We start from the raw sequence: 26,910 nt of genomic DNA, 5'->3' as shown, positions 1-26,910 counted from the left end.
TGTATATCATCATAAACATGTGACTATTTTTATAAAGGGGTTTTAGGTTTATAAAGAATTTCCACTGGACTGATTTCCCCATTTGGAATTTTAACAAACATGAAAATACCTCATAGCTACGTGATAGGCAATAAAAGATAATTAAACATTTTATCTGAACTAGTTAGACATCTGGCATAAAAATTTTAATATTTCTTATCATGTGCATATGTGTGGGTGTTTTGCTTTGTATTTAGCGTTTCGCCAACTAGCCACACACAGAAAAAAGGCAATTAAAATATGTTTCATAATCTATGACCCTATGGAGGCTACTACTAGAACTTTCTTGCTGACGTGTCCTTTTTAGGGACATGAAAGTTTTTTTGTTTTTTGTTTTGTCCCATTGAGACTAGTCAGGAAACAAAGATAAAACCCAATTCCTCAGAAATTCAGAACCCAGAACTTCATGCACGTTAGAAAAGATTTGAAGGCCCTCTCTTTAAAAAAACACCTGGTGGGTTTATTTCATACAGTTAGTCCATGCCCCCTCCTCTCCCTCAAATATAAGTATATAAGTTGCTGTTGATTCCGACTCATGGTGACCCTGTGTGTGTTAGAGTAGTACTGTGTTCCGTAGGGTTTTCAATGGCCGGTTTTTCCGAAGTAGATCACCAGACTTTCTTCTGAGACAGCTCTAGGTGGACTTGAACCTCCAACCTTTTGGTTGACGGCTGAGCATATGAACTATGTGTACCACCAAGGAAACCTAAGTAGTCTGGAAGAAACTGGTTACTAGGAGAGCCATTCAGTTGAATTATCAAAAACAAAAGTTAACGTATATCTAGCTTTACGTGGCTTCCAATATCTGTATTTATTTTTCTATTAGGAAGATAATTAAAATTAACCTTTGGCTTCCCAATCACAGCTTCCTATGAACCTATGTTTGATCTCATAGAGTAATATTTTAATGGCAAGTTCCAAGCATGCGAGTTCTGGATTCAGATTCCAAAGCCTGGTTTCTTGACTTACTATTTCTATAAACTTAGGTGAGTTACTTAACTTCTGTAAGGCATTGTCTCTTCATCTGTAAAATAGATACAGGATTACCACCTCATCAGATTTTTTTAGAATGAACTGATGTAAACCAAAACCCACTACTGTCGAGTCGATTCCAACTAATAGTAACCCTATAGGACAGAGGTGAACTGCCCTGTTATGGATTGAATTGTGTCCCCCAAAAATGTGCGTCAGCTTGGTTAGGCCATGATTCCCAGTATTGTGTAATAGTCTTCCATTTTGTCATCTGATGTGATTTTTCTATGTTTTGTAAATCCTGCCTGTATGATGTTAATGAGGCAGGATTAGAGGCAGTTATGTTAATGAGGCAGGATTCTGTCTACAAGATTGGGTTGTGTATTGAGTCAGTCTCTTTTGAGATATAAAAGAGAAGCAAGTAGAGAGACAGGGACCCCAAACCACCAAGAAAGTAGTGACAAGAGCAGAGTGTGTCCTTTGGACCTGGGGTCCCTGCATTGAGAAGCTCCTAGACCAGGGGAAGATTGATGACAAGGACCTTCCTCCAGAGCCAACAGAGAGGGAAAGCCTTCCCCTGGAGCTGACACCCTGAATTTGGACTTCTAGCCACCTATACTGTGAAAGAATAAACTTCTGTTTGCTGAAGTCATCCACTTGTATTTCTATTACAGCAGCACTGTATGACTAAGACATGCCCCATAGGATTTTTAAGACTATAATCTTTACGGAAGCAGACTGTCACATCTTTCTTCCATGGAGCCATTTGTGGGTTCGAACTGCTGACCTTTCGGTTAGCAACTGGGAACTTAAGCACTGTGCCACCAGGGCTCCTTGAACTGATGTCAAGTGATTACTAAATGTTCAATATATTACTGCTGCCACTGCTGCTGTTGTTTTTGCTGTCATTATTGTTATCGAGACGGCAATAATTTTGTTAAAATCATGACTGGGGCAGCTAATTTTGTTCCCAAGAAACTCTATGTATCTCACGTTGGTGGGTTGAAGCCAGTGCCCAAACTGTCTGCAGTCTCTACCAAAAATTTACTGCTGATGGTCAGGGATTACGGGCTTATTTTTAGCAATCTTTCTAGCCTGAAATGTAATTCTGTCAAGGTTGGCTTTTATTTTTTTTTAGTGTGACGCACAGAAAGGAGAGCAATATTTCTAATTTTATCATCTGATAAAATCCTGTTTTAGCACTAGCTAATTCCATTAATTTTTAAAATATACTGGTTTAGGCTTAGAGACTGCAAAGCTCTTCTGTGGCTGAAATGGTATATTTTGGGATATGTGGTGACCCCACTTGGGAGTAACCCACAAAATGATTTTAGAGCGTTGATCAGTGCCTGATTTATGTTAAGAGCGTACCCTAAGTGAGGGTACATGATTCCAGACTCCACTGCACTGTTTTATGTTTTATACACAAAAGTCTGTGCACAACAAATACAAATATATCTGCCAAAATCCAAATAATAATAACATGGTGCGTGCAGATTCAGAAAAACCAGAGATTTTTAAATGATTAATCCAGCATTATTTTACAGGTAACTGAGGCCATGTGACTGTATATGATTTCTTTGTTGATAACGTACTTGACGAATAGTATAGATCATGTTATGACCCGTACTATACAAATTTGATGAACATATTTTGTGTGTGTGTATTATACTTTACAAATTTGATGAACGTATTTTGTGTGTGTGAGTGTGAGAAAGAGAGGAACAGAAATAAATACGTTGGCCACTTCCAAGTTATAAAATTTAACATTCTTTTCAATTGGTGATGCATACAGTTTTCATTCTTTAGAAAGGAAAGAATCCATTTGGGAGTGACAAGTTTAGTGGAATTACTTTAGTAAAAGTTTCTATTTATGAGTCAAAAAGTGTATTCATAGGGCCTGGGGGGTTCTTCAGAACAACAATAAAAAAAGAGCAGAAGCAGCAATATTAATTTCCGACAAATTAGACTTTAAATCCATCATAAAGGATAAGGAAGGACACTATATAATGATTAAAGGGACAATACACCAAGAAGATATAACTATATTAAATATTTGTGCACCCAATGACAGGGCTGCAAGGTACATAAATCCATCCACATACGAGCAGTTGATATTTGACGAAGGCCCCAAATCAGTTCAATGAGGAAAAGACAGTCTTTTTAACAAATGGTGCTGGCATAACTGGATATCCATCTGCAAAAAATGAAACAAGACCCATACCTCACTCCATGCACAAAAACGAGCTCAAAATGGATCAAAGACCTAAATATAAAATCCAAAACAATAAAGATCATAGAAGAAAAAATAGGGACAACGTTAGGAGCCCTAATACAAGGCATAAACAGAATTATGTTATATTCACACAATGGAATACGACGCATTGATAAAGAACAGTGGGGAATCTGTGAAACATTTCGTAACATGGAGGAACCTGGAAGGCATTATGCTGAGTGAAATTAGCTTCAAAAGGACAAATATTGTATAAGACCACTATTGTAAGTATTTGAAAAATAATTTAAATTGAGTAGAAAACACTCTTGTGGTTATGAGAGCAGGAAGGGAGGGAGGGTGGGAGAGAGGTATTCACTAATTAGACAGTAGATAAGAGCTACTTTAGGTGAAGGGAAAGAACACACAATACAGGGGAGGTCAGCACAACTGGACTAAACCAAAAGCAAAGAAGTTTCCTAATAAACTGAAAGCTTCGAAGGCCAGCCTAGCAGGGGCAGGGGTCTGGGGACCATGGTTTCAGGGGACATCTAAGTCAATCGGCATAATAAAATCTTTTAAGAAAATATTCTACAGCCCACTTTGAAGAGTGGCACCTGGGGTCTTAAAAGCTAGCAAGCAGCCATCTAAGATGCATCAATTAGTCTCAACCCACCTGGATCAAAGGAGAATGAAGAACACCAAGGACACAAGGTGATTACAAGCCCAAGAGACTGAAAGGGCCACATGAACCAGAGACTACATCATCCTGAGACCAGAAGAACTAGATGGTGCCTGGCTACAACCTATGACTGCCCTGACAGGGAGCATAACAGAGAATCCCTGAGGGAGCAGGAGAGCAGTGGGATGCAGACCCCAAATTCTCATAAGACCAGACTTAATGGTCTGACTGAGACTGGAAGGACCCCGGTGGTCATGGCTCCCAGACCTTCTACTGGCCCAGGACAGGAACCATTCCTGAAGCCAACTCTTCAGACATGGATTGGAGTGGGCAATGGGTTAGAGAGGGATGCTGGTGAGGAGTGAGCTTCTTGGATCAGGTGGACACTTGAGACTATGTTGGCATCCCCTGCCTGGAGGGGAGATGAGAGGGTGGAGGGGGTTAGAAGTAGGCAAAATGGACACGAAAAGAGAGAGTGGATGGAGGGAGGGGGCTGTATCATTAGAGGGATGGTAATTGGGAGTATGTAGCAAGGTGTATGTAAGATTTGATGTGAGAGACTGGCTTAATTTGTAAACTTTCACTGAAAGCACAATAAAAATTTAAAAAAATATATGTTGAAACCAGGGGGCTTAGTGTAAAGGAGTTACTTCAATTTGTAGATCGGTATCTTCAGCTTGCTGAGGAACTAGTACCAAAATGGATTATAAGAGTGACTAATTTTTGGAGCCCTGGTGGCAAAATTTTTGGAGCCCTGCTGGCAAAATGGTTAAGCACTCAGCTGCTAACCAAAAGGTCAGCAGTTCAAATCCACCAGCTGCTCCTTGGAAACCCTATCAGGCAATCCTACTCTGTCCTACAGGGTTACTTATGAGTTGGAATTGACTCGACAGCAACGGGTTTGATTTTTTTGGTTTTGGTCTTTAGTTTTGAATGCTGCAGAATTCAAGAGTATGTTTGGGTTGATGCAAGACCCACAATTCACTATGGAACACTCACAAATGATGATACAAGGCTCAGTTACACAACAGATTAACTCAGAGGGGACAGCCAGCCTGGTGGAGTGGATAAAATTCACAGTGAGATATGTTTACCCTGAGAAGGGAAACTGCCCTTCTCCCCCTCTAAATACCCAATGAAACACCCTAGAGGAAAAGAAAAGTATATTCATAGGCATCAATCAGACAAAAAAAAAGTCTGACCAAATATGGAATTAATTTTGATGAGTGCGAGATATTTTCATCCCACCATTTTGAACCTCCCATTTTATCTCTGTGGTTGTTTTTTCATCACTCTCTCAACACCTAAGGACAGCGTCATTGTGTGTTTACTCATGCATATATTCTCACTAGAATGAGAACAACATTGTATGACTCTTCTAGAAAGTACTTCCTAGAAACCCTTTAAACTAACTGAATTTTTGAATCAAATACCTGTGATGGGATTAAACAATTTTGTCCCACTCTCATTTTCATTTCACTGAAATTATTTTTTATCAAAACAAGTTCTTTTCTACATAAACTTTACAACAAAGATTTGACTCATTAATCCGTTCTTATGATCTCATCTGAGATAGTTTCTGTGTGTTTTCTTTGGTGGCAACATTTCTGTGAAGTACAATTTTCTCAGAGTTCTAGAGAACTAAGTTTTGTCAAGGTTTTATTCTCCCATCAATTTTTGGTCAAGAAGATGTTTTATTCTGTGCAGTTGAAACCATTGTAAGTTTTAGTTTTTATTGATCATTTCTACTGAGCCTAATTTTTCTCCCATCAATGGTTGCTGTCTTCAGTATTCCTAAGGAATGCGTATTTTCAATTAGGCCTTTTGGTTTACTTTGGTTTGGGGGACTAACCAATTTTAACATGGATTGTTTTAAAACTTGGCAACATTATTTCTCATTTCTGCCAACCTTATTAATTGTATGAAGTAATTAAATATGTGTTTATTTCTTGGAACAAGGGAGAAAAAAACGTGAGATAGTATAAACAATGGGTAAAGAGAGGGGTCAAAGGCCATTGCATTCAAAATGGTGGGGTCAAAATGTCCTGTGTCTCATTATTATGCACCTAAGTAGAATCAGTCAGTGGGCGTGTGGTTTTGCTGAATGATAATGATGCCTTTGAAATAGTCATTAAAATTTCTTTTCTGACTATATTTCAGGACCATTTTATTCTAACACCCAAAGCTGCTGACTGCCATGTGTCCACTTTTAGTTGCATACCTGTTGTGTGATGAATATTGTCAACTCCGCTTCCCCTTCAGAAAGCTAACTTACTTTTGAATAACACATTTTCGTGACCAAGTAATAAAATAAAGAAGAAATGATAAGCAGCTGCTGCTTTAAGGAGCAACCATTCACCAGGCGTGATGCAAGATGCTTTATAAAGTTTTCTTCTTTAGTCCGAACAACAAACAAGGAGGCATTTTTAGTTCCATTTTTCAAATGCAGAAGCTGAGACTTAGCCACCCAAAACCCAGTGCCATCAAGTCAATTCCCTCTCATAGCAACCATATAGGACAGAGTAGAGCTGCCCCATAGAGTTTCCAAGGAGCGTCTGGTGGATTCGAACTGCCGACCCTTTGGTTAGCAGCTGTAGCACTTAACCACTATGCCACCAGCGTTTCCAAGACTTAGCTAGCTTACCTAAAGTCAACTTTTTCCTCAGTGGTAGGGTTGCGGATAAAGCCGTTCTGCAAACTCAAAACCTGCTTTATGTACAAGGCAAGAATATCTATTCTGGGATCTTTGTGATTTGGCAAGGCATTTTTTATCACTTACCAGGTATGTATTGAGTACATATTAGGTGTCCGGCCCCGTGCTCAGCTTGGAAATAGAGTTTCTAAGAGGGAGCATAGTCCTTGCTCTCAGGAAGCAGTCTGTCTAGTGGGCAACGGAGCAGGTAGTTAATCAGGTGAGAAGACCAGTGTGGGGACAAAGCAGCAGAGGATTAAAGTGTCGAGCAGTTTAAGTGGTAGAAATAGGAAATTGATTACTTAGATAACTGAAAAGTGAGAGGGGATAAAGTATCCCTAAGTGGAATCAGCGCCGGTGAGACAATTTTGCAATATCCTGAAAGATCCTTTAAAATATTTGTAATTGTTGCATCATGGTATCCCTAATGGAAACCCTGGTGGCGTAGTGGTTAAGAGCTACAGCTGCTAACCAAAAGGTTGGCAGTTGGAATCCAGCAGGCGCTCCTTGGAAACATATGGGGCAGTTCTACTCTGTCCTGTAGGGTCACTATGAGTCGGAATCGACTTGATGGCAGTGGGTAGTGGGTAGTAGCATCACAGTAATAGTAATGATTCATGATAATTGAAAATTACTATCTAGGTAACCAGCATATGAATCAAATGCCAGCAGCCTGAAATCTTTAGTGTGAGCATAAAAGGAGTCTCTCATGCTTCTGAAGTAGCCATGGCAGGACAGTGGTTAAGTGCTCAAAGCTAACTGAAAGATTGGTGATTCAAACCCACTAGCCGCTGCACAGGAGAAAAGGTGTGGTGATTTGCTTCTGAAAAGATTAGACTTGGAAACTCTATGGGGCAGTTCTACTCTGTCCTAAAGGGTCTCCATGAGTTGGAATCAATTCAACAGCAATGGGTTTTCTCATGCTTCTAGATCTATTGGGCTTTGTAGTCAGGTGAGTGACCCTAAGATGAATCCTAAGAGGTTCCTCAACATTTTCTCAAACTAAATAACCTTTTCTTGTATTTCTCTTAAAAAGTCTTTCTAAAGTTAAATATATATGTATGTAAGTGCGTGTATGTATACACACACACACACACATACCTGCATTACCTTTTGCATTATGACTGGAAGTGTTTTAAAAATAAAGTGAAACTCCCTGACTCCAGGAAGAATTATATTTAATTCACCACCCCCGCCCCTACTTGCACACATGAACACGCATACAGAGAGGAAGAATGATTTAATGGTATTTCTTGGTAAATTCAAAGGTTAAAATTTTTGCCAAGAAGTTAGACTTTTCATGAAATATCAGTCTGTGTTATAACAGTGTAAGCACAAATTTTCTTGTGGTTGCTGATTTGGATACCTTGGAAGAAAAGGAAAACATTTTTAAGTTTGAAAATGTGTAGGTTAACCATGTTTTACCTAACTTCCTGTCACTTCCCACTTCAGCCAAATAGCCTGAAATCCTTTTCCCCCAAACATAACTTGAGTTTTTCTGGTGTAGTTCCTTTATTCGTGTGCTTTCAGCTTTCCTAAATGCCATTTTCTATCTCTATTCCAGTCTCTATCCATTCTGGTACAATTTGAATGCCTCCTTCCTTCTTTAGATCTTTTTTGATTGCTCCAGCCAGTAGAGCTTAGTTCGGTCAACCTTATTTTGTTTAATTTACACTTGTGTAATTGTTCCCCCAATAGACTATGACATCCCTGAGGATCCATCTCCCTTATCTTTGTATGTCACTTAACGTCTTACACATTGTATATGGTCAATAAATATTTACTTAGTGAGTGAATTAATTAATTAACTTATTAGAGGCTATTTAAGCAGCACACAGGTTTTTTTTTTTTTTTTTTTAGACAGGTAGACTCATCTCATACCGACCCTATGACTGCACTGGGTCACTGGGTTAGACAGGTAGAAGCAAAGAAGGTAATATGTAACCTCTCGGTTCCAGGAAAGCTACTCTTCAGAGTGGTATAAGGTAAAGCAAAGAGAATTGATATGAATGTACACTGTGTTGGATTTTCTGCCAGCTGCTGGGTATGAGAACAGAGTATTCAGGACTCAAGGCATGTCATGAAGGGGGCAAATTGCTGCCAAGAATTGTTAACTGTTCAGTTCTGGGACCAAGCATCAAAGACAGACTTTGACAGTCTACAGGATGTTCAGAAAAGAGAAACCAGGCACTGGGCTGGTGTCATGTGACCTGGAAAAGGACAGTCTCATAGAGCTAATGAGGTTGGACCTGAGGCATTGGCAAGTGTATTTTTAAGCATTGGAAAGACTCTAAAATGAAAGGAGAAAATAGAAATAGAGCCAAAGGGTAGAAACCCGAGGGAGACAGGTTTAGGCTCAGTATCAATCTTAGAGAGAGCCAGGACTGTAGAAACAAGGAAAATGATGCATTCCTCGATCCTCAGCTTTGTGTTGGAACCTAGAGCCCAAATTCTCCCCCTCCACCAAAGTTTGGGAACACCGGAGCCCTGGGTGCTTAACTTTTTCCTGACAGACTCTGCCACTGCCCCTTCAGCCCTGCCCACTTTTGTTACTTCTGCTTCCAGCCACTTTTTACCAAGATACTCTGCTGTTCTTGGACCTTCTGTTCCCGTTCTTGCTGCACCTCTTGCCACATCCACTGCTTGGAGCCACATTCCCATAGTTGGACAGCTTTATTCCATGGCACCTACAAAAAACTGCCCCATGGGTATTGAAACATGTTCCCAGAAACTAGCCTGAAGGATTGCTGGAGGACACCATCCAATGCTCCGTAAATACATTTCTCCAAATTAACAGGGCAAGACTTAGGTAAATATGTAAATAGCATTAATTTCTGCTGATACACCTAGGTTTTGATATCCCCAGACCTCGGAGCTAACCATGCAGATTAGTCTGCTTCCTTAAAGATTTACGGCCTTGGAAACCCTACAGGCAGTTCTAGCCCATCCTGTAGGGTCGCTATGAGTTGGAATCAACTTGAGGGCAGTGGGACTGGTAAACAGGTAGTTGGTGTGTAGAAGTTAATTTAGAAGTCAAAACAGTTAATGAAATTTAATGAAATGATCAAGAGATGGTTCAAGGTGCTCAGTTTACCCAATATTTTTAATAAGGTCTAAGGACTACAGAGAAAAGTGGGTTATTATAAGAAAAACTAAATCTATGAGGTCTTTAATTTCTCCACAGCGTAGGCCTGATCTATTTAAAAACTCTCACAAAGTCCACAAGAGGGTAACCAAAGAGTCCTATTCCTGGAAAACGAAGTATTGGGAAGTTGCCGAGAGTTCAATCTGTGGTTCCAAAAAGCTCTTCTATTACCCAAACTTTTGCAGAGACACACCATTAACTATCTTTGGACTAACAGCTAGGGCTTCTGGGAGAAGGGGAAAAAAACCTCAGGAAAATTTCCATGTTCAAAATAAAAATACACAAGGTCTCCAGATGTCCTAGATGGTGGTGGCAGTAAGCAGTACAAAGACAACATGGGAAATTTCCATTATCAGGTACAAGGAATGAGCAATTACAGAGAAAATCTACAGCAGCAGCCATTTCTATGAAAGTGACAAACCAAGCATCAGAACATTAATATCAAAACCTGGACTAACTAAAAAAAACAAGAGCTATCATGGCATATTCAAAAAGACTATTGACTTTTAACTCAGGGGAACATAGGTTCAAAGCTTGATCCTTCTCAGTAACAGCTGCCTACCCTTGATCATTTGTTTGTTTTTAAGGTTTCCTAGGGTCCAGCATTTTAATATCAACATTTCACAGCATAATACTTACCTTTTAGGGTTGTAAGAAATTAAATTACATGATATGGGATTAAATTAAATGATATATAAAGTATTCACCTCATTGGGTGATCAGTGAGTGTCTCCACCCACAGATACACAAACAATAATATTACAACATTCTGTTTTTATCATGGTGAGTCAAGTAATAGCAAAGCAGATTGATGCCAGAAAATATTCTGACCCTATGCCCTACCCATTTAATGACTTCAGGACCTCATAATGGAGGGTGGCATTTGCAGGCATAAATGATGCAAGATCCTTGATTTCTAAGAATGGTGTGATAGTATTGTCTACAATATTGTTTACTTATGGGAATGGCATGTTGCATTAATATTTTGTTCAGGTTTTCAATAATAAAGGGTTTTATAAAACAGTTTAATTTTTGGTTAAAAAAGAAAGACTTTCTTTAAAACAATAGCAGAAATGATAATAATAGCTTTTTATTGAGTGCTTGCTACGTGGCTGCACCCTTTAAGCACTTTATGTGAGTTGAGTCACTTAGCTTCTCAACAACCTGTGAGATTTACTGTCATGTTTTCTATTTTAAAGAAGAGGACTCTGAGGCACAAAGAGGATAAGTAACTTACTCAGAGTTACCCAATGATTGGGTGGCAGAACTAGGATACGAAAAAGTCAGGCAATGTAACTCCAAGACAAGCTTTCTTATCCATCCTTCTACACTGCATTGCTTGCCTTCCAGGTTGTCAGGGTTTACTGTACTCCCTGGGTCTGATACATCTCTCTGCAGTGATGTTTCTCTTCTGCACTGTTACTGGGTTTTTTGTTCCTGTGTGCATTCTATCTACTTCTCATTTTTTCTTAAATGTCCATGCCCAACTTTAAGTCTCTCTGACACAACCCCATTGCCCTGTGTTTACTTCAAGGCTGATCAATCAGCCACCCGCTGGCTGAAGACTATTTTGGACTGTTCATGGAAACTCCCACTACTTACTGTGTTTCACACCCCATCAAGCCATCAAACAAAGTTAGTAATGTGTTTTTAAGTGCACTACTAGACAGATGAGTCAGAATCAGCTCTTCCAAAGCAGAACAAAGGCTGCCATCTTAGAGTTGCTCTTTAATTTTGAGACTCAGGCCTTTCCTAGAACTTTAACAAAATGCCTCTAAGAACAGTCCCAGAACCAACCAAAGGCAAAATCAGAGGACCCTGTTATGGGGTTTGTGTATGCAATATTCCAGTATTACATGGTGTAATTTATTTGAGTTACTTTTATGACTGAGATGTTAGAAAATGTCTCACCCTCTATTTGAAAGAAATGGTTTCTGCAAACCAAGGAAACTTGAGATTCCTTTTCAATGAATGTTAAAGACCTATTCCTTTTAAGTTAAATGGCTGGCAAGATGCTACTAAAATCAGCCATGAAATGGTTTGCAAACTTGAGAGGTGTCGTGGTTAAGTACTGGGCTGCTAATTGAAAGGTTGGTGGTTCAAATCCACCAGCTACTCTTTGGGAAAAGGTGTGGCAGTCTGTTTCCATAAAGATGACAGCCTTGGAAACCCTATGGGACAGTTCTGTTCTGTCCTATAGGATCATCATTAGTTGGAATAGACTTGATGAGTTTTTTGTTTGTTTTTTTAGTTTTGCGCCAATTCTGAGCCTTTGAAAGAAAAGAGAGGACAAGAAGGAAATTGGGGGAAGAAAATGAAAATATACTTTAATAAATTAATAAGATTTACTCATTTGGTTAGGCTCAGTTAATTTTTTTCCACATATTGTCTTCCTGAAAGAAGTATTTATCCCTGTGTAGGTGCCAGTGATGAACGCTTTGAATGAAGATATTCTTTCTGAGTAAATGATGCTCTAAAAAATAATAATAATAATAACAGTTTCCCTGGAGTCAGTTCCAACTCATGGCAACCCTATGTGTGTCAGATTAGAACTGTGCTCCATAGGGTTTTCAATGGCAGATTTTTTTTTTTTTTTTAATTACCAGGCCTTTCTTCCAAGACGCATCTGGGTGGATTCAAATCTCCAGCCTTTCAGTTACCAGCCAAGTGTGTTAACTGTTTGCACCACCCTGGGACTCTAGTCAGGCTCTGTTGTTGTTACTGCGTGCTGTTGTCTTAGTCATCTAGTGCTGCTATAATAGCGGTACCACAAGTGGATGGCTTTAACAAAGAGAAATTTATTTCTTCACAGTAAAATAGGCTAAAAGTCCAAATTCAGGATGTCAGCTCCAGGAGAAGGCTTTCTCTGTCAGCCTTCTTATCAATCTTCCCCCAGACCAGGAGCTCCTTTGCACAGAGATCCTGGGTCTAAATGACGCACTCTGCTCCTGGCACTGCTTTCTTGGTAGTATGAGGTCCCCAACTCTCTGCTTGCTTCCCTTTCCTTTTATCTCTTAAGAGTTAAAAGGTGGTACAGGCCATACCTCAGGGAATCTCCTTTTACACTGAATCAGGGAGGTGACCTGGGCAAGAGTGTTACATCCCACTCTAATCCTTTTAATGACAGCAAGAGATTATAACACATAGGAAAATCACAAAATGGAGGGCAACTACACATAGCCTAACTAAGTTAATACACACATTTTTGGGGGGACATAATTCAATCCATGACAGCTGTCACATTGATTTTCAACTCATAGTGACCCCATGTGACAGAGTAGAGCTGCTCCATAGGGTTTTCTTGGCTGTAACCTTTATAGAAGCACATCTCCAGGTATTTCTCCTGTAGAACCCCGGGTGGGTTCGAACCACCTAACTTTTAGTTAGCCGCTGAGTGCTTAACCATTGTGCCACCAGGGCTCCTTCAGTGATGCTCTAGGCTGGGTCATAAATGTATGTCCAGAAAACCCAAGCAACACCAAAATAATTACTCAGAAAGAAATGTCTCTCTTGGGGCACAGATCTGAAAATATTATGAATTACATGTGTTTTATATAAGACAGTTAAATGCAAATGGTTTATGTTCTGCCAATGAGCTTAATCTTCCTCACAGTTTTCTCTATTTTTAGCTGAGATTTGAGAGGCATTGGGAAGTGCCCTAGTTGGCTGGAAGAGCCTTGGTAGAGCAGTGGTTAAGAGCTCGGCTGCTAACCAAAAGGTCAGCAGTTTGAATCCACTGGTCGCTCCTTGAAAACCCTAAGAGGAAGTTCTACACTGTCCTATAGGGTCACTATGAGTTGAAATCAACTCGATGGCAGTGGGTTATGGGTCACGTGGCTGGAAACAGATGGCCAATTTTGCTTCTTCTTGGTTTCCATCAGAAAACCCTACGGTGGCTGCACAACTGTGGTTTCAGGTTTTTTTTCACATTTTTCATCCTTCCTATGGTATTTGTCATGGACAGAATTGTGTCTCCCAAAATATCTGTCAACTTGGCTAGGCTGTGATTCCCAGTATTGTGTAATTGCCCACCATTTTGTCATCTGATAAGATTTTCCAATGTGTTGTAAATCCTGTCTCTATGATGTTAATGAGGTGGGATAAGTGACAGTTATATTAATGAGGCAGGACTCAATCTACAAGATTAGGTTGTGTTTTAAGCCAATCTCCTTTGAGATATAAAAGAGAGAAGCGAGTGGAGAGACATGGGGACCTCACACCACCAAGAAACAAGAGCCAGGAGAATAGCACATCCTTTGGACCTGGGATCCTTGCCCTGAGAAGCTCCTCAACCAGGGAAAGATTGATGACAAGGACCTTCCTCCAGAGCTGACAGAGAAAAAGAGCTTTCCCCTGGAGCTGGTACCCTAAATTCAGACTTCTAGCCTCCTAATGTGTGAGAGTATAAATTCCTCTTTGTTAAAGCCATTCATGTTTGGAATTTTTGTTATAGCAGCATTAGATAACTAAGACAGTATTTTTTGTGTGCATGTGATGGTGGCCTATTTTGGCTGTTTAGAGTAGTGTGCTGTCTTTAATCATTGCTAAGTGAAATGCTGTACTTTAGTAATTGATATTCAAGAAGTTTCTATTATACAAACTTTTCAAACTTTAAGTAGACTTTGGAGAATTGGCAAAACCTATACTGTTTTAGTGCTAAGCAGTACTTTTTTTTGTTGCCAATACTAACAGCATGTAAGACTTCTTGCTCTGAAAGATTGTTCAGCAGTGGAAATAGAGCAGAAACGATACATTAAAATGTAAAAACTTCCATCTTCATCCTGTCAATATTTGCTTATGGTCCATCACACACAAAATTAAAAGCAAATGAAAGATGAATTCACAAAATCATGAATTATTGCACAAGCTTCTTACTTAAAAAAAAAAAAAGTCAACTATGGCAAAGAACTTTAAGATTATAGCCAAGAAAACCCTATGGAGCAGTTCTACTCTTTAACACATGAGTTCACCATGAGTGAGAATTGACTCGAAGGCAACCAACAACAGCAACAATGGTGAAGGAATATTACAGAATCTGATTTTATAAAATGTAAGATCCGACAGAGAATCTAGAGACCTCTTAATCCAATCTTCTCATGTTCAAGTTTGAAAAATTAAAGACCAGAAAGGTGAACTGATGCATAAAAGATCACACAGCAGTTAATTCATGGCATGACCAAGATTCAGACCCCATTTCCTGACGCAAAGTCCAGGCTCCATTATTTCATGATTAATTCTTTTTGTTTTAAACCTCTGCCTCCAAAGTCGGTTATACTACCTCAGAAATATAAGACACCCCCTAGTTCTGTGATAATCAAAGTGTGAGATTAGTGGGAATCCCAAGTCATGACTACTTTGTTGCCAAATTGGGTCTTTAAATAGTATGAAGACTTCTCCTTAGTGGGACCAATAAATCAATTAAAAAATACCTATACAGCCTTGTGCCCCCTAGTCTTATCCTTGGTCACGTCCTATAAAATGGGGCTGGAAGGTTGAGAGTGAGTTTTGGGGGCTAAGTCTTTGAGCTTCTTCTTAACTGTGTTTCTTAAATTAAACATAAAATGTCCATAGTTTACGATAATAGTTAATAATAGTGTACTAATGTTAAATTCAAGGTTTTGACAAGTGTACCATGGTAATTGAGCTCTGGTGGTACAGTGCTTAAGAGCTCGACTGCTAACCAAAAGGTCAGCAGTTCAAATCTATCAGCCACTCCTTGTAAACCCTATGGGGCAGTTCCACTCTGTTCTGTAGGGTCGTTACGAGTTGGAATCAACTCAGTGGCAACAGGTTTACCTTGGTAATGTAAGATACTAATGTTAGAGAAAACTGTGTGAAGACTGTACAGGAACTCTGCACTCTCTGCAACTTCTCTGTAAATCTAAAATAATTACAAATAAAAACCATGTTTAATGCAAAAAATTATAGTGGCAAGCACTGGGTGAACCTTGAGGAGTGGAGGCTAAATATATTTCTTAACAGTGATGTTTCTCGTTAATTCTGTGGGGTCTTGATACTTTCAGATACAATAAAGATGAGAGCTCAGGCTTTGCTCTGATATTTTGTTCCGGGTTAACACCTCTTCTTGAATATTTGTAGCAGTAAATGCAATAGCTCACAAATTCTTTGGGTCTCAGTTCACACACACACACAAACACACATACTCAGAGTACTGACACTTGTCCTGATATCTCTCAGTCACCTCTGCAGTGAGGGAAATCCCACAACTCAACCCCTTGCCAAGAAGACTGAAGTGGGCAGAGTAGTGTCACGTTGGGTTCCATAGCAACCAGTTTCCCGCACTCCTTTTCCTCTCCCAGTCAGCTACCTGGCACTTTATGTATTCCAAGAATCACTGTATTTTTCCACCTCTTCATGGAGTTGGGTCTTAAGAATCATGGAGGAAGGGTAAGCAAATTTTAGTATTCTTATACTTGGAACTTATAATGTAAGTTCTTGATCACTGTTAAATGAATATCCACGTTCTAAATACCAAGGTATGATGGCATGTCTACATTGTGGATTATGTTTGGATAATTCTTCTATTTTCACTGATATGCCTTATTATGCTTTTGGGACACATTCTTTCTAAGTATAAGTAGGCCCTGGAAATGCAAACTTATTTAACAATGGTTTCACCAAAGCCCAGTTTACAATGATAGTTTAAAATGATTACCTCTTTATAAGCAATTTATTATAGCAGAAAGAACATGGATGTTGAAGTTAGAAAGTTATATGTTTGCATCTTGATTCTAATACTTTATAAAGGAAGAGAGAAAATGAGAGAATTGCTTGACTTTTATGTGTTGGGACCCCATCAGTAAAACAAAGCAGAGTTATTGTGGGAGTTGGAATGAAGATGACATGGTGTGAAAAACCTAACCAAGTGCTGGACATTCAGTGCTGGCCACTGTCACAGATGTCTTTGGTGCCTCACCATATCCCCTCAACCTGTATGATTTCCATCCCTGGCATCTATATCTCTTTCCCTGAGACTTTCTGTCACATTGAGGAAAGTTCCTCTGCTAGCAGGCATGGCAAAGATGGAGAATTAATATTCTTCAAAGTCAGCCTTCAACCAATTATGGATGATAATTGGTGTATATATCCCCTGCTCCAAAAGAAGTGTGCTCTATGCTGGTCCCCAAGACCCCCAATGAGATTAGCTCCAATTGCCTATAGTGGTAACTTGTTTGATTATGCAAACTTTATTGGCTGCTGTCTTAGTTAGCTAGTGCTGCTTAAACACAAATACCCTAAGTTGGTAGCTTTAAAAAAGAAAGAATTATTTTCTCACAGTTTAGGAGGCTAGAGTCTATGTTTAGAATGTCAGCTCTAGGGGAAGACCACTCTGTCAGCTCTGGGGGAAGGTCCTTGTCTCTTTCAGCTTCTGTAGCCCAGGCCTTCATCTGTTTCTTTGTGATCCTCACATTGGGTCTGTCTTACCCCATTTGTGCTTGCTTCTGTGCCCAATCTACTTTTTTTTATAACTTAGAAGTGATTAGATTTAAAACCCACCCAACTTGAGCATGGTCTCATTGACATAACAAAGGAAAGCCTGTTTCCAAATAGCATTACATCCTCGAGTATAGGAGTTAGGAGTCCAATGCATAATTTGGGGGAACACAATTCAATCCATAACAGCTGCTTTCTTTTTTCTGTTTCCATTCCCCATTGTCTCCTAAAGGTAATTGCTGAGACCATCTCTTAAACTACTTATACCTAAAGCCTTGTTTCAGGGTCTGCTTCTGGGGAATCTGAACTGTGTTCTTCCCCACTATGTATGTGTGTCATTGTAAAAAAATGGCACCTCACTTGTAAATATTTTCAGCTGTACTGCAACACTTGCTCTCTTGAATCTATATTTGTAACATTTGAAGCACTAGGGCCTAGTGGTCAAGAACTCTGCTCTGACAGCTCATAGGCCTGGGTTAAAACTCATAAACACTGCCACTTTGAACAAGATATCTAATCTCTCTGAGCCCTAGTTTTCTCGTCTTTAGAACAGTGATAATGATTCCTAAGTTGCTGTGATGGTAAATGAAATAAGCAGAATGTTATTTACATCTACTTCATAGAGCTAGTGTGTATAAATGAGATGAAGGATATAAAGCTCTAGCCAGGTGTCTGGAACACAAGAGGCACTCAGTAAATGTTAACCAAGTGCCAACCATATAACATGGCTCCGTTCTTGCTTCTAGCCAAATCCTATTACAACATGGTTCATTCATACCAAATAAAATAGGACACCATGTTTAATTATAGGTATGACTATGCACATGCTAATTCTTGCTCTATACGTACACGCATCATCATCATCACAGCAGCACACATCTGAATCTAACTTAACAAGCTTTATGTTTTCCTGGGTAGATTTTCATGTTACAGGAGTATTTCATATGACCAAAGAGATTCATATTGAGTTTTCAATAAATATTACACCTTAAATATCTTTTAATTTGCCAAATCCTGATATAACTTTTCAGGCACACATCTGGTGTATAAAACAAGTCACACTTGTAGAAGTTCTGAACGTACACATATACCTTGTAAAACTAAGTATATCGTTGTAGGAAACCTAAAGAGTAAAATAATAAGAAACTCCCATTTAGAGTTAAAATTACATAATTAAGCAAAATACTGTGCTCATGATATTTAATGAAAACTACTTGGATCGGATTATCATACTAAATTTTAAGCTTTTCTTATTATGATCATTAATATTCATTCTGCCTTTGAAGTCAGTTGCCCATACAAGGAGTGTCCGGGTTACGAATGTCCGACTTACGTACAACCCATAGTTATGAACCAACCTCCATTAAAGCCTATTGTATTAAAAATTCGAGGTACATACAACGGTTCATGATAACAAATGGGTGCTACTTTGCAGTGTGCATCAAAACATTATTATTATTACTACTGTACTATTATGTTAAAGATGTTTTAGTGCATCTGGAAGTGTTTATTCAATGTTTTTTATGCATAGAAAGGTACCCTATGTACTAGGATAAACATTTGACTAGATAGGAACCGTACCCAGCTATTCCAACTTAATGTAAAATTCAACTTAAGGACAGGCTGAGGCATGAGACTCTTTCTTAATCTGGGCACTGCCTATATTTTACAAATTTTTTTATACTACTTGATTTATCTAGTCCACTTTATTTTCATTGTTGTTGTTACTATATAGCAGTGCATTCAATATATTTAGATTCTACGTAATGTTATATATACTTTTTCTTTCAAAATGTGCTTCAGAAAAAAAAAAATTGAGTAGAAACAGATAGACTGTTCTAGGACATCCCTTCCTGTAGAGACACGAGTTTCTCTGGTGTAAAAAAAAAAAGATTAGATCCCAAATTGGTTAAATTACTTCTTCTGAACAGTACAGTGACATGTTGTCTTATTACAGTAGAACATGTGCTCTCATTTCAGACGAGCTGTTCTTTGAAAAAGTTTTATTTAGCCCACATAGCCAGTCTCCAGATTTGTGGGTGTTACCTCTTTTCTGTGTTACTGGTTTTTCTTTTTTTTTCCATCTTTATTATTGCTTCTGGCCCATCGTCTGTAACAGAGTTTCGTAGCCATTTTTAACAGCAAGATGTTTCTTAAAATAGAACAGTCAGCTAGACAGAAAAGAGATGTCAACAAAAGTAGGTCTGTTGTTCATCTGTGTTTTGCTCCCTGAACCACTTCCGAGACACAATCTCACACATACGTAAATGAACAGACCTTGAGTGGAAAATATAGTCCATGTGTCCTAAGGTGGACTTTTCCTATTTTATTTAGAAAGTCAAATTATATGAAAACTGGTTTGGTTTGGATTTTCTCCCTTTCCTATCTATTTGTTAGGAAATGTTAAAGTGTATCACATGTCACCCTTGGGTTCTAGTGAATAGATTTAGTGGCTGCCTTCCTTTTTTCAATGATAATTCACTGTTGGTGTCCTATTTTCTCTTATCTTTTTGAATTTTGTTAATTCTTTGTTCCAATTGAAGTAACAGAAGAAAGAGAGAAGAAAAAAAAGACATAAAGCAGTAAACCTTTGCCAGGGACAGTTCTTGGCATTTTCTTTGTGTGGCATCTCATTTAATCTCGCAGAGACCCTACAAGGTAGACAGTATCCCTGTTTTAACCAATGAGAAAAACACTGAAGCTCAAAGAGGTTATTTCCGCAGCTTATAAATGCCAGAGTCCACTTTGAATCTGTGTATGACTCTAGAGTTAATTCCTTCCATGAAGCCTTTTTAGAGAGGGTAAATGGTCAGAGCTTACTACTAGAGTCAGCTTTCATAACGTATAAGTCTTACATTTCATGATTGTTTTCTATGCCTCAAAAATACCTTCATTGCACTTTGTGTGTATCTCTTTGTATATTTACAAATGTGCATGTGCTGATATATCTCTATCGATGCTGTCATATTCATCTCATACCATCACAGAGAGCAAGGACTATTTGTGCATTCATTCATTCACCTTTAAAAATATCATTTATTAAATCCTACTATTGTCAGGTACTTTGCTAAGTTCTAGAATAGTGGTTTTCAACCCGAGCTTCATGTTAGAATCTCCTGAACATTTTGAAAATATCAATGCCTGAGCTCATCACTAGAAATTCTGATGCATTTAATGTGGGGTGAAACCTGGACAATGTATTTTTAAAAAAGCTTTCCCAGTTACATACTTAGTGCATCTGTTCGACGTCGTAGTTTGTTGCATAGTGCTTGGGATCTCAAAAGCTTGCAAACAGCCATCCAAGAGACAGCAATTGGTCTCTATTCACCTGGAGCAACAGAGGAAGGAGAGACAGGAATAGGAGGACAAAATGGATAAGTGGCTAATTGCCTCTCTGAACAACTGCCTCCTCTGCCATAAGACCAGAGGTACTGGATGGTGCCCAGCTACCATTACTGAACGTTTTGATCAAATAGTGCATAGAAGAATCCTGATCAAAGGGAGAATACGTAGAGCAGAATTTCAAATTCTCATGGAATTCAGGCTTTCTTGAGCCATGGAGGCTAGATGAAGCCCCAAAACTATTGCCCAGAGATAAACCTTTAAACCTTACACCAAAAATATCCCTTGAAATCTTCTTAAAACCGAACAGTAGTTCAACTTAACTAGTAAAGGGTATGTGCCTTGAGCATTATGCTCTTTTAAGATTTATCTCTATGGAATCAAATAGACATCGCCTCAAAAGATGAGATAGGAACCTTATGGGGTAGTGAGTTTATGCTAGTTGGGGAGGAACAATTCAGAAAAGGAGGGTAAGAAATACACTTGAAAAATATAATCAATGTCACTGAATTATATAAGTAGAAACTGTTGAATTGGCACATGTTTTTCTGTGTATATTCTCAACAACAAATAAATTATGTTTTAAAAAAGCTTTCCCAGATACAACAACCTTGAGAAAAGTTGTTCTAGATCAGTGCTTCTGAAAGCGTGGTCTCCTCAACCAGCATCACCTGAGAGCTTGTGAGAATGATGAATTCTCAGCCTTTCCCCCTAACTTCCCAACCTACTGTATTACATTCACCAGGGGTAGGGCCCAGTGATCTGTGTTTAACACGTGCTCTAGATGTTTCTGATGAACACTAACAGTTGAGAAACTATTCTCTAGAGACACAGGATGAATAAGGCATGCCACTTGCCACTGAACATTTTTCAAAGAATTCCCCATTGTTTCAAATTTGCATTTTAATTACCTAGCACAGTTCTACAATCTATAACTTTAGTTTTAATTACAGTATTATTACTGCTTAAAAAGTGTAATGGCTTTTTATCTCTTCTTGGGCACCCATCAAATGAACTGTTTATGAAAAAGTAGTAGTCAATGAATAATATCCATTGATAAAAGTCTTATAAACCTAATGGATTAGGCTGCACTGTCATAGTGTTTTGTAAAAGAGAGAGCAAGAAAGAGAGAATAAATTTTAAAACATTAACATTTTAAAAGGCAAATATTTTCAATAAAAGATTTTAAAGGATCTTTGTGTTACATTTCTGTTCCAGATAGTCCAATTATTATTAATATTATACTCCCTTTTTTCCATAGTTATTATTATAGCTCTTTTAAACTTTGTTACGGTGTAATTGACATGTAATAAACTGCATATTTAAAGCATTTCGTTTGATAAATTTTGACCTATGTATACACCAATGAGGCGTCCTGGTTGTACAATGGTTCAGTGCTAGGCTGCTAACTGAAAGGTCTGTGGTTCAAACCCACCAGTGGATCCTCGGGAGAAAAGACCTAGTGATCTGCTTCTGTAAAGATGACAGCCTAGGGAACCCTGTGGGACAGTTCTGCAGGCAGCCCCCGGATTATGAATGAGTTCCGTTCCTAAGTCTCTCTTCAAGTTGAATCTGTACGTAAGACAGAACAGTTAGGTAAGGTTTGTATCTAATGCCAGTTAGTTAAATGTTTGTCTTAGTATATAGTGTACCTTTCTATGCATAAAAAATTAAACACTTTCAGATACACTAAAACATCTTTAACATAATACGAAAAATAATGTTTTAATACACATTGCAAAATAGCCCCCATTTGTTATTACAAACCATTGTAAGTACCTCAGATTTTTTGCAGGCTTTACAGGTGTTGGTTTGTAAGTATGGTTTGTATGCAAGTTGAATGTTTGTAACCCGAGGACTGCCTGTACTCTATCCTGTAGGGTTGCAATAAGGTCACGATGAGTTGGAATCTACTGGATGGCACACAACACCATCAACAACATACACGAATATAATAAAATAATTGTAGGGGCATCCAGTTCTATTATAGTTGTAAGGGGGCATCCATTTCTGTCATTTAAAAAAAAAAACCCTTTGCTCTTGAGTTGATTCCAACTCATAGCAACCCTATAGGACAGAGTAAAACTGCTCCCCATAGGGTTCCAAGGAGCTCCCGGTGGATTTGAACTGCTGACATTTTGGTTAGCAGCCATAGCTCTTAACCACTACGCCACCAGGGTTTCTGTTCTATTATGGAATAACCAATTCTATACATAGTTGTTCAAGGTTCCATTCCCAAATGACAGAATGGGGATGCAGAGAAGGCTTCCTGAATATGGTAATATGATCGGAGACTTGAAGGACAACTAGATATCAGTCCAAGTGAATAGGAAGGGGAGAGGTAGTACAGGATGGAAATAAAACACATCTTACCTGTCGGAAGTCTAGAATCTTGTAGTATTTGTTAGTTACCATCATGCAGGTTTTAAGAATTTCTCCTCAATCCCTTTGTTTCTTAAAATTTCAGTTGACAAATGAACTCAATTGCTAGTGAAGTGTAGGGTACTGTCACTGAGTGTGGCAATCCCTGTCTCTATCTGCAGTTAGTTTCTTGCATTGGGGTAACCCACTTAACTTTAGACACCAGTGCACTCTCAAATGCATATTTCCCTGCAGTGTATATTATAGAGAACAGCTCGCTTAAAGTGATATTTTTGTTTTTATAAAGCAGTGGAATCTAATTCCTTGCTTTTGACTCCCTTTTAACTCTCCTCTGTTCCCCTAAGCAAATTATCACATCCATAAATGACTATCATTATCCCCATGTGCTAATACTAGGACCTTATTTTTCGGTCTTAAATTTTCATTCTCTTCTCAATTGCAGGTTGGCTCCATGAGCTGGGAAAGCGACTGGAATCTCCATACTACGGCAACAATACTTTGGGGGGCCCGTCAATCCGAAGTGCCTATATCGCTGCTCTGTACTTCACCCTCAGCAGCCTCACCAGCGTTGGGTTTGGGAACGTTTCTGCTAATACAGATGCAGAAAAGATCTTCTCCATCTGCACCATGCTGATTGGTGGTGAGAGCTTCTCCCTTTATACCAAGAGAAGGAACAAGTGTCCGCCAAATTGTCACTGTTCCATTTTCTCTGTCCTGAAACATGATAGAGATAAATTGGTTTAGACAGGACATTTCTAAACACTCGTTAAGAAATCAGTGAGAAATATTTTAATATCCATATAGATTAGAAATTTAGTATGGATATTGATGTAGAAGAATCCCATTTTCAGGACAGATGAATAAGAAACATTTACCAATGGTTCATTTTGAAAGGGCAGGCACAGCTATTTCATTTTCTTTTTTTTTTTTTCCAAATTTATTTTTTGGTGAAAATATACACAACAAAACATATACCTGTAGAACAGTTTTTACATGTACAGTTCACTGACAGTGATTACATTCTTTACATTGTTTCACCTTTCTTCACTGTCTCTGCGCCATATTGTTTCACCACCATTAACTTATACCCTTTGCGCCCCCCCCTTAAACTTCTCATCTGTGCTTTAGAGTTACTGTTGCCATTTCAATCTCATATAGGTAATTCTTCAGTAGAGTACAGTGCTCAAGGCAGACATTATTTATTGAGCTAAATCGTTGCTCAGCTTAAAGATGACTTCATGGGGTAGTTTCAACTTAAGGTTCTAAAGTTATTTCAAGGCAGTAGGTTTGGAGATCCCGGGGGGGTTACAGTCTCAATGGTCCAGTAAGTCTGGTTTCCAGTTAAGAATTTGGAAGTCCATTCCTCAATTTTTCTCTGTTTGATCAAGACCCACACACTGAGTCTACGATCAAAATATTCAGTAATGGTAGCTGCGCACCATCCATTTCTTCTGGTCGCATGGCAAGGGAGGTAGTAGTTCATGGAGGCAATTAGACCTGCAGACCATTTATTTCTTCAGTTCCTGGGTCTCCTCCTTCCTGTGTTGCTTCAGGCGATTAGAGGTCAATTGTTGTATCTTGGATGGCCACTTGCAAGCTTTGAAAACCCCAGGTACTACCCACTGAACTCTCAAAATAATATTAGGCCAATCAACTGGACAGACCCACGAGACCACCACCACTAACCCTTAAACCAAGAAAACTAGTCGCATGAAGTGTTTATTTGTAGGTAAGTATTATTAACAGCTGCAGCCTTTTTTCTTTTTCCGCTATTTTTGTTGCAAAATTTAATGTAGCATTTTTTTTGTCATTTCACTCCTCACTTTTTTGGGTTTTTCTAGTTTCCAGCCTAGTGTTATCAGTTGCAGTAACTATTACATTTAATTGACGCCAATTTGTTCATCACCACAGATGGTAAAAACATTCAGTACTTCTCGGAAAGTGATTCTCTCCCCGCCCCCACCCCACTGGTAACCACTGGTGTTTAATGTAAGTGAGAGCATACAACATTTGTAATTTTGTGATTGACTTCTTTTACTCAGCATAATGTCTTCAAGATTCACTCATGTCGTAGCATGTGTCAGGACTTCATTTTTCATTAGAGCTGAGTAATATTCCACAATATGTATGTACCACGTTTTGTTTATCCATTCATCAGCTGAGGGGCACTTGAATTGTTCCATCTTTTTGCTATTGTGAATAGTGCTGCAAAGAACATTGGAGTAGGTGTGTCTGTTCTTGTCCCCACTTTTAGGTCCCTAGGGTATATACCTAGGAGTGGGATTGCTGAATCATATGGTAGCTCTATTTCTAATTTTTTGAGGAATCGCCATACTCTTTTCCACAACAGTTATACCATTTTACATTCCCACCAGCAGTGGATAAGGGTTCTTATCCTCCCACATCCTTGCTTACATTTGTTGTTTTCTATTTTTTTGATCATTGCCATTTTAAGAGGGGTGAGGTGGCATCCCGTTGTAGTTTTGACTTTCATCTGTATGATGGCTAATGAAGGAGCCCTGGTAGTGCAGTGGTTAAGTGCTTGACCGCTAACTGGAAGGTTGGTGGTTCAAATCCACCACCTGCTCCATGGGAGAAAGATGTGGCAGTCAGCTTCCATAAAGATTACAGCCTTGGAAACTCTATGGAACAGTTCTACTCTGTCTTATAGGGTCGTTATGAGTCAGAATCAGCCCAGTGGCAATGGACTTGGTTTTGGGTTTGTTTTCTTCAATACCTTTTGTGCTTGTAAGTTACATGAGTCCCAAGTATATGTTCGAAACGCCATTTGTGACTACAATGAAACCTGTGAGAGCCGGAACTTGATGGGGCTACCTTGTTTTTCCAGGTCTTGCAAGTTTTCCGCCTTTGACAGGGTGCCGCCATACCACTTTTCTCTTGCTCTCTATTAGTGGAAAATACTTGAGTTTTCTTTCCCTAACAGGTTTTTGCCTTACACAGGTTCTGGCTTTCACAGGTTTTACTGTATAAGTTTCAAGCTAGTCAGTGTTATCAAATTTTATTCATACTAATGTAGTGTGTTAAGGATGCTTGATAGATCACTTAGTTAAAAACAAAAACAAAATATAAGAACAAAAAGTGCCAATACAATAATCATAAATAGTTAAAAAGCATTTATTAATTGCTCCTATATAATTTTTTTTTTATATTCTATATTCTCTATTAAATGCTTTAGTACAATATCCTAGGTAATTCTTAAACCAAATATATGTGGTTGGCACTATTACCCATTTTACAAGTATTCATGTTCTTATAGTATTGTCTCTGAGCTCCAAAATCACCCTTCTATGTTCTGCTTTGTAATGCCGAGGTATGGACTCTGCAGACCTTATTCTTCTTTGCCAGCTGATGTTCAGCTATAGCTGCCAATAGGGGGCGTTAGAGGGAGATGGGAAGTCAAGAGGAGGGGAGAAGGGATTGCCTGCTTCCAATATGCATGCCGTGCCTTCAGCCTCTTGAGCACTGCAGAACCAGCCTCAGTGGGACCTCTCAGACATCCCTGCATCAGTTGGGCACGCCCGTCATACAAAATCAGAGTCCTGGCTCCACGCAGCTCTCTCCCCACAGCCTGGCTTCTAAGTCCTAATAACCCCACCTTTGTTCATCCAGCTCTGAGAGCTGCATCTCTTTCCTGCAACTGATATGCCTGTGTTACCTCTCTGCTCCTTTTCTGTCCATTCAGCTCTCCAATACCAGTAGTGAAATAAACAAATCCAAAAAAATACCTAGTATAAATTCTCTTTTCTGAACTTCCTAACTGGTACAGGGTTGAAACTGTCATTACCCACACCTTTCAGATGACAAATCTAAAGCTTGGAGAAACAAAGTAACTAGCCCAATGCGACACAATTAGTAATTAAAAGAGGCAAGGATTGAACATAGGTGAATGCTTGTTTCTCTTCTTAAATACATAAATGGAAACATAACTGAATTATAAGACTAATGTCTTGGAGTAGTTGAAAATGTGG

General features: G+C 38.9%; 1 protein-coding gene across 1 annotated transcript in view; it reads left to right on the top strand.

Moving 5' to 3' along the window:
- Positions 1 to 26,910, top strand: part of KCNH8 (potassium voltage-gated channel subfamily H member 8) — a 446,972-nt gene that overhangs the window by 324,315 nt on the left and 95,747 nt on the right. The window contains exon 8 of the mRNA XM_049870926.1: positions 23,364 to 23,561. Within this exon, the coding sequence (XP_049726883.1) occupies positions 23,364 to 23,561 (198 nt within the window). The remainder of the gene's footprint in view (positions 1 to 23,363; positions 23,562 to 26,910) is intronic.

Source organism: Elephas maximus, chromosome 27 (genome assembly GCF_024166365.1).
Source record: "Elephas maximus indicus isolate mEleMax1 chromosome 27, mEleMax1 primary haplotype, whole genome shotgun sequence".
In the NCBI taxonomy this organism is placed as follows: Eukaryota; Metazoa; Chordata; class Mammalia; order Proboscidea; family Elephantidae; genus Elephas; species Elephas maximus.
This window is presented reverse-complemented; position numbering and strand designations above follow the sequence as displayed.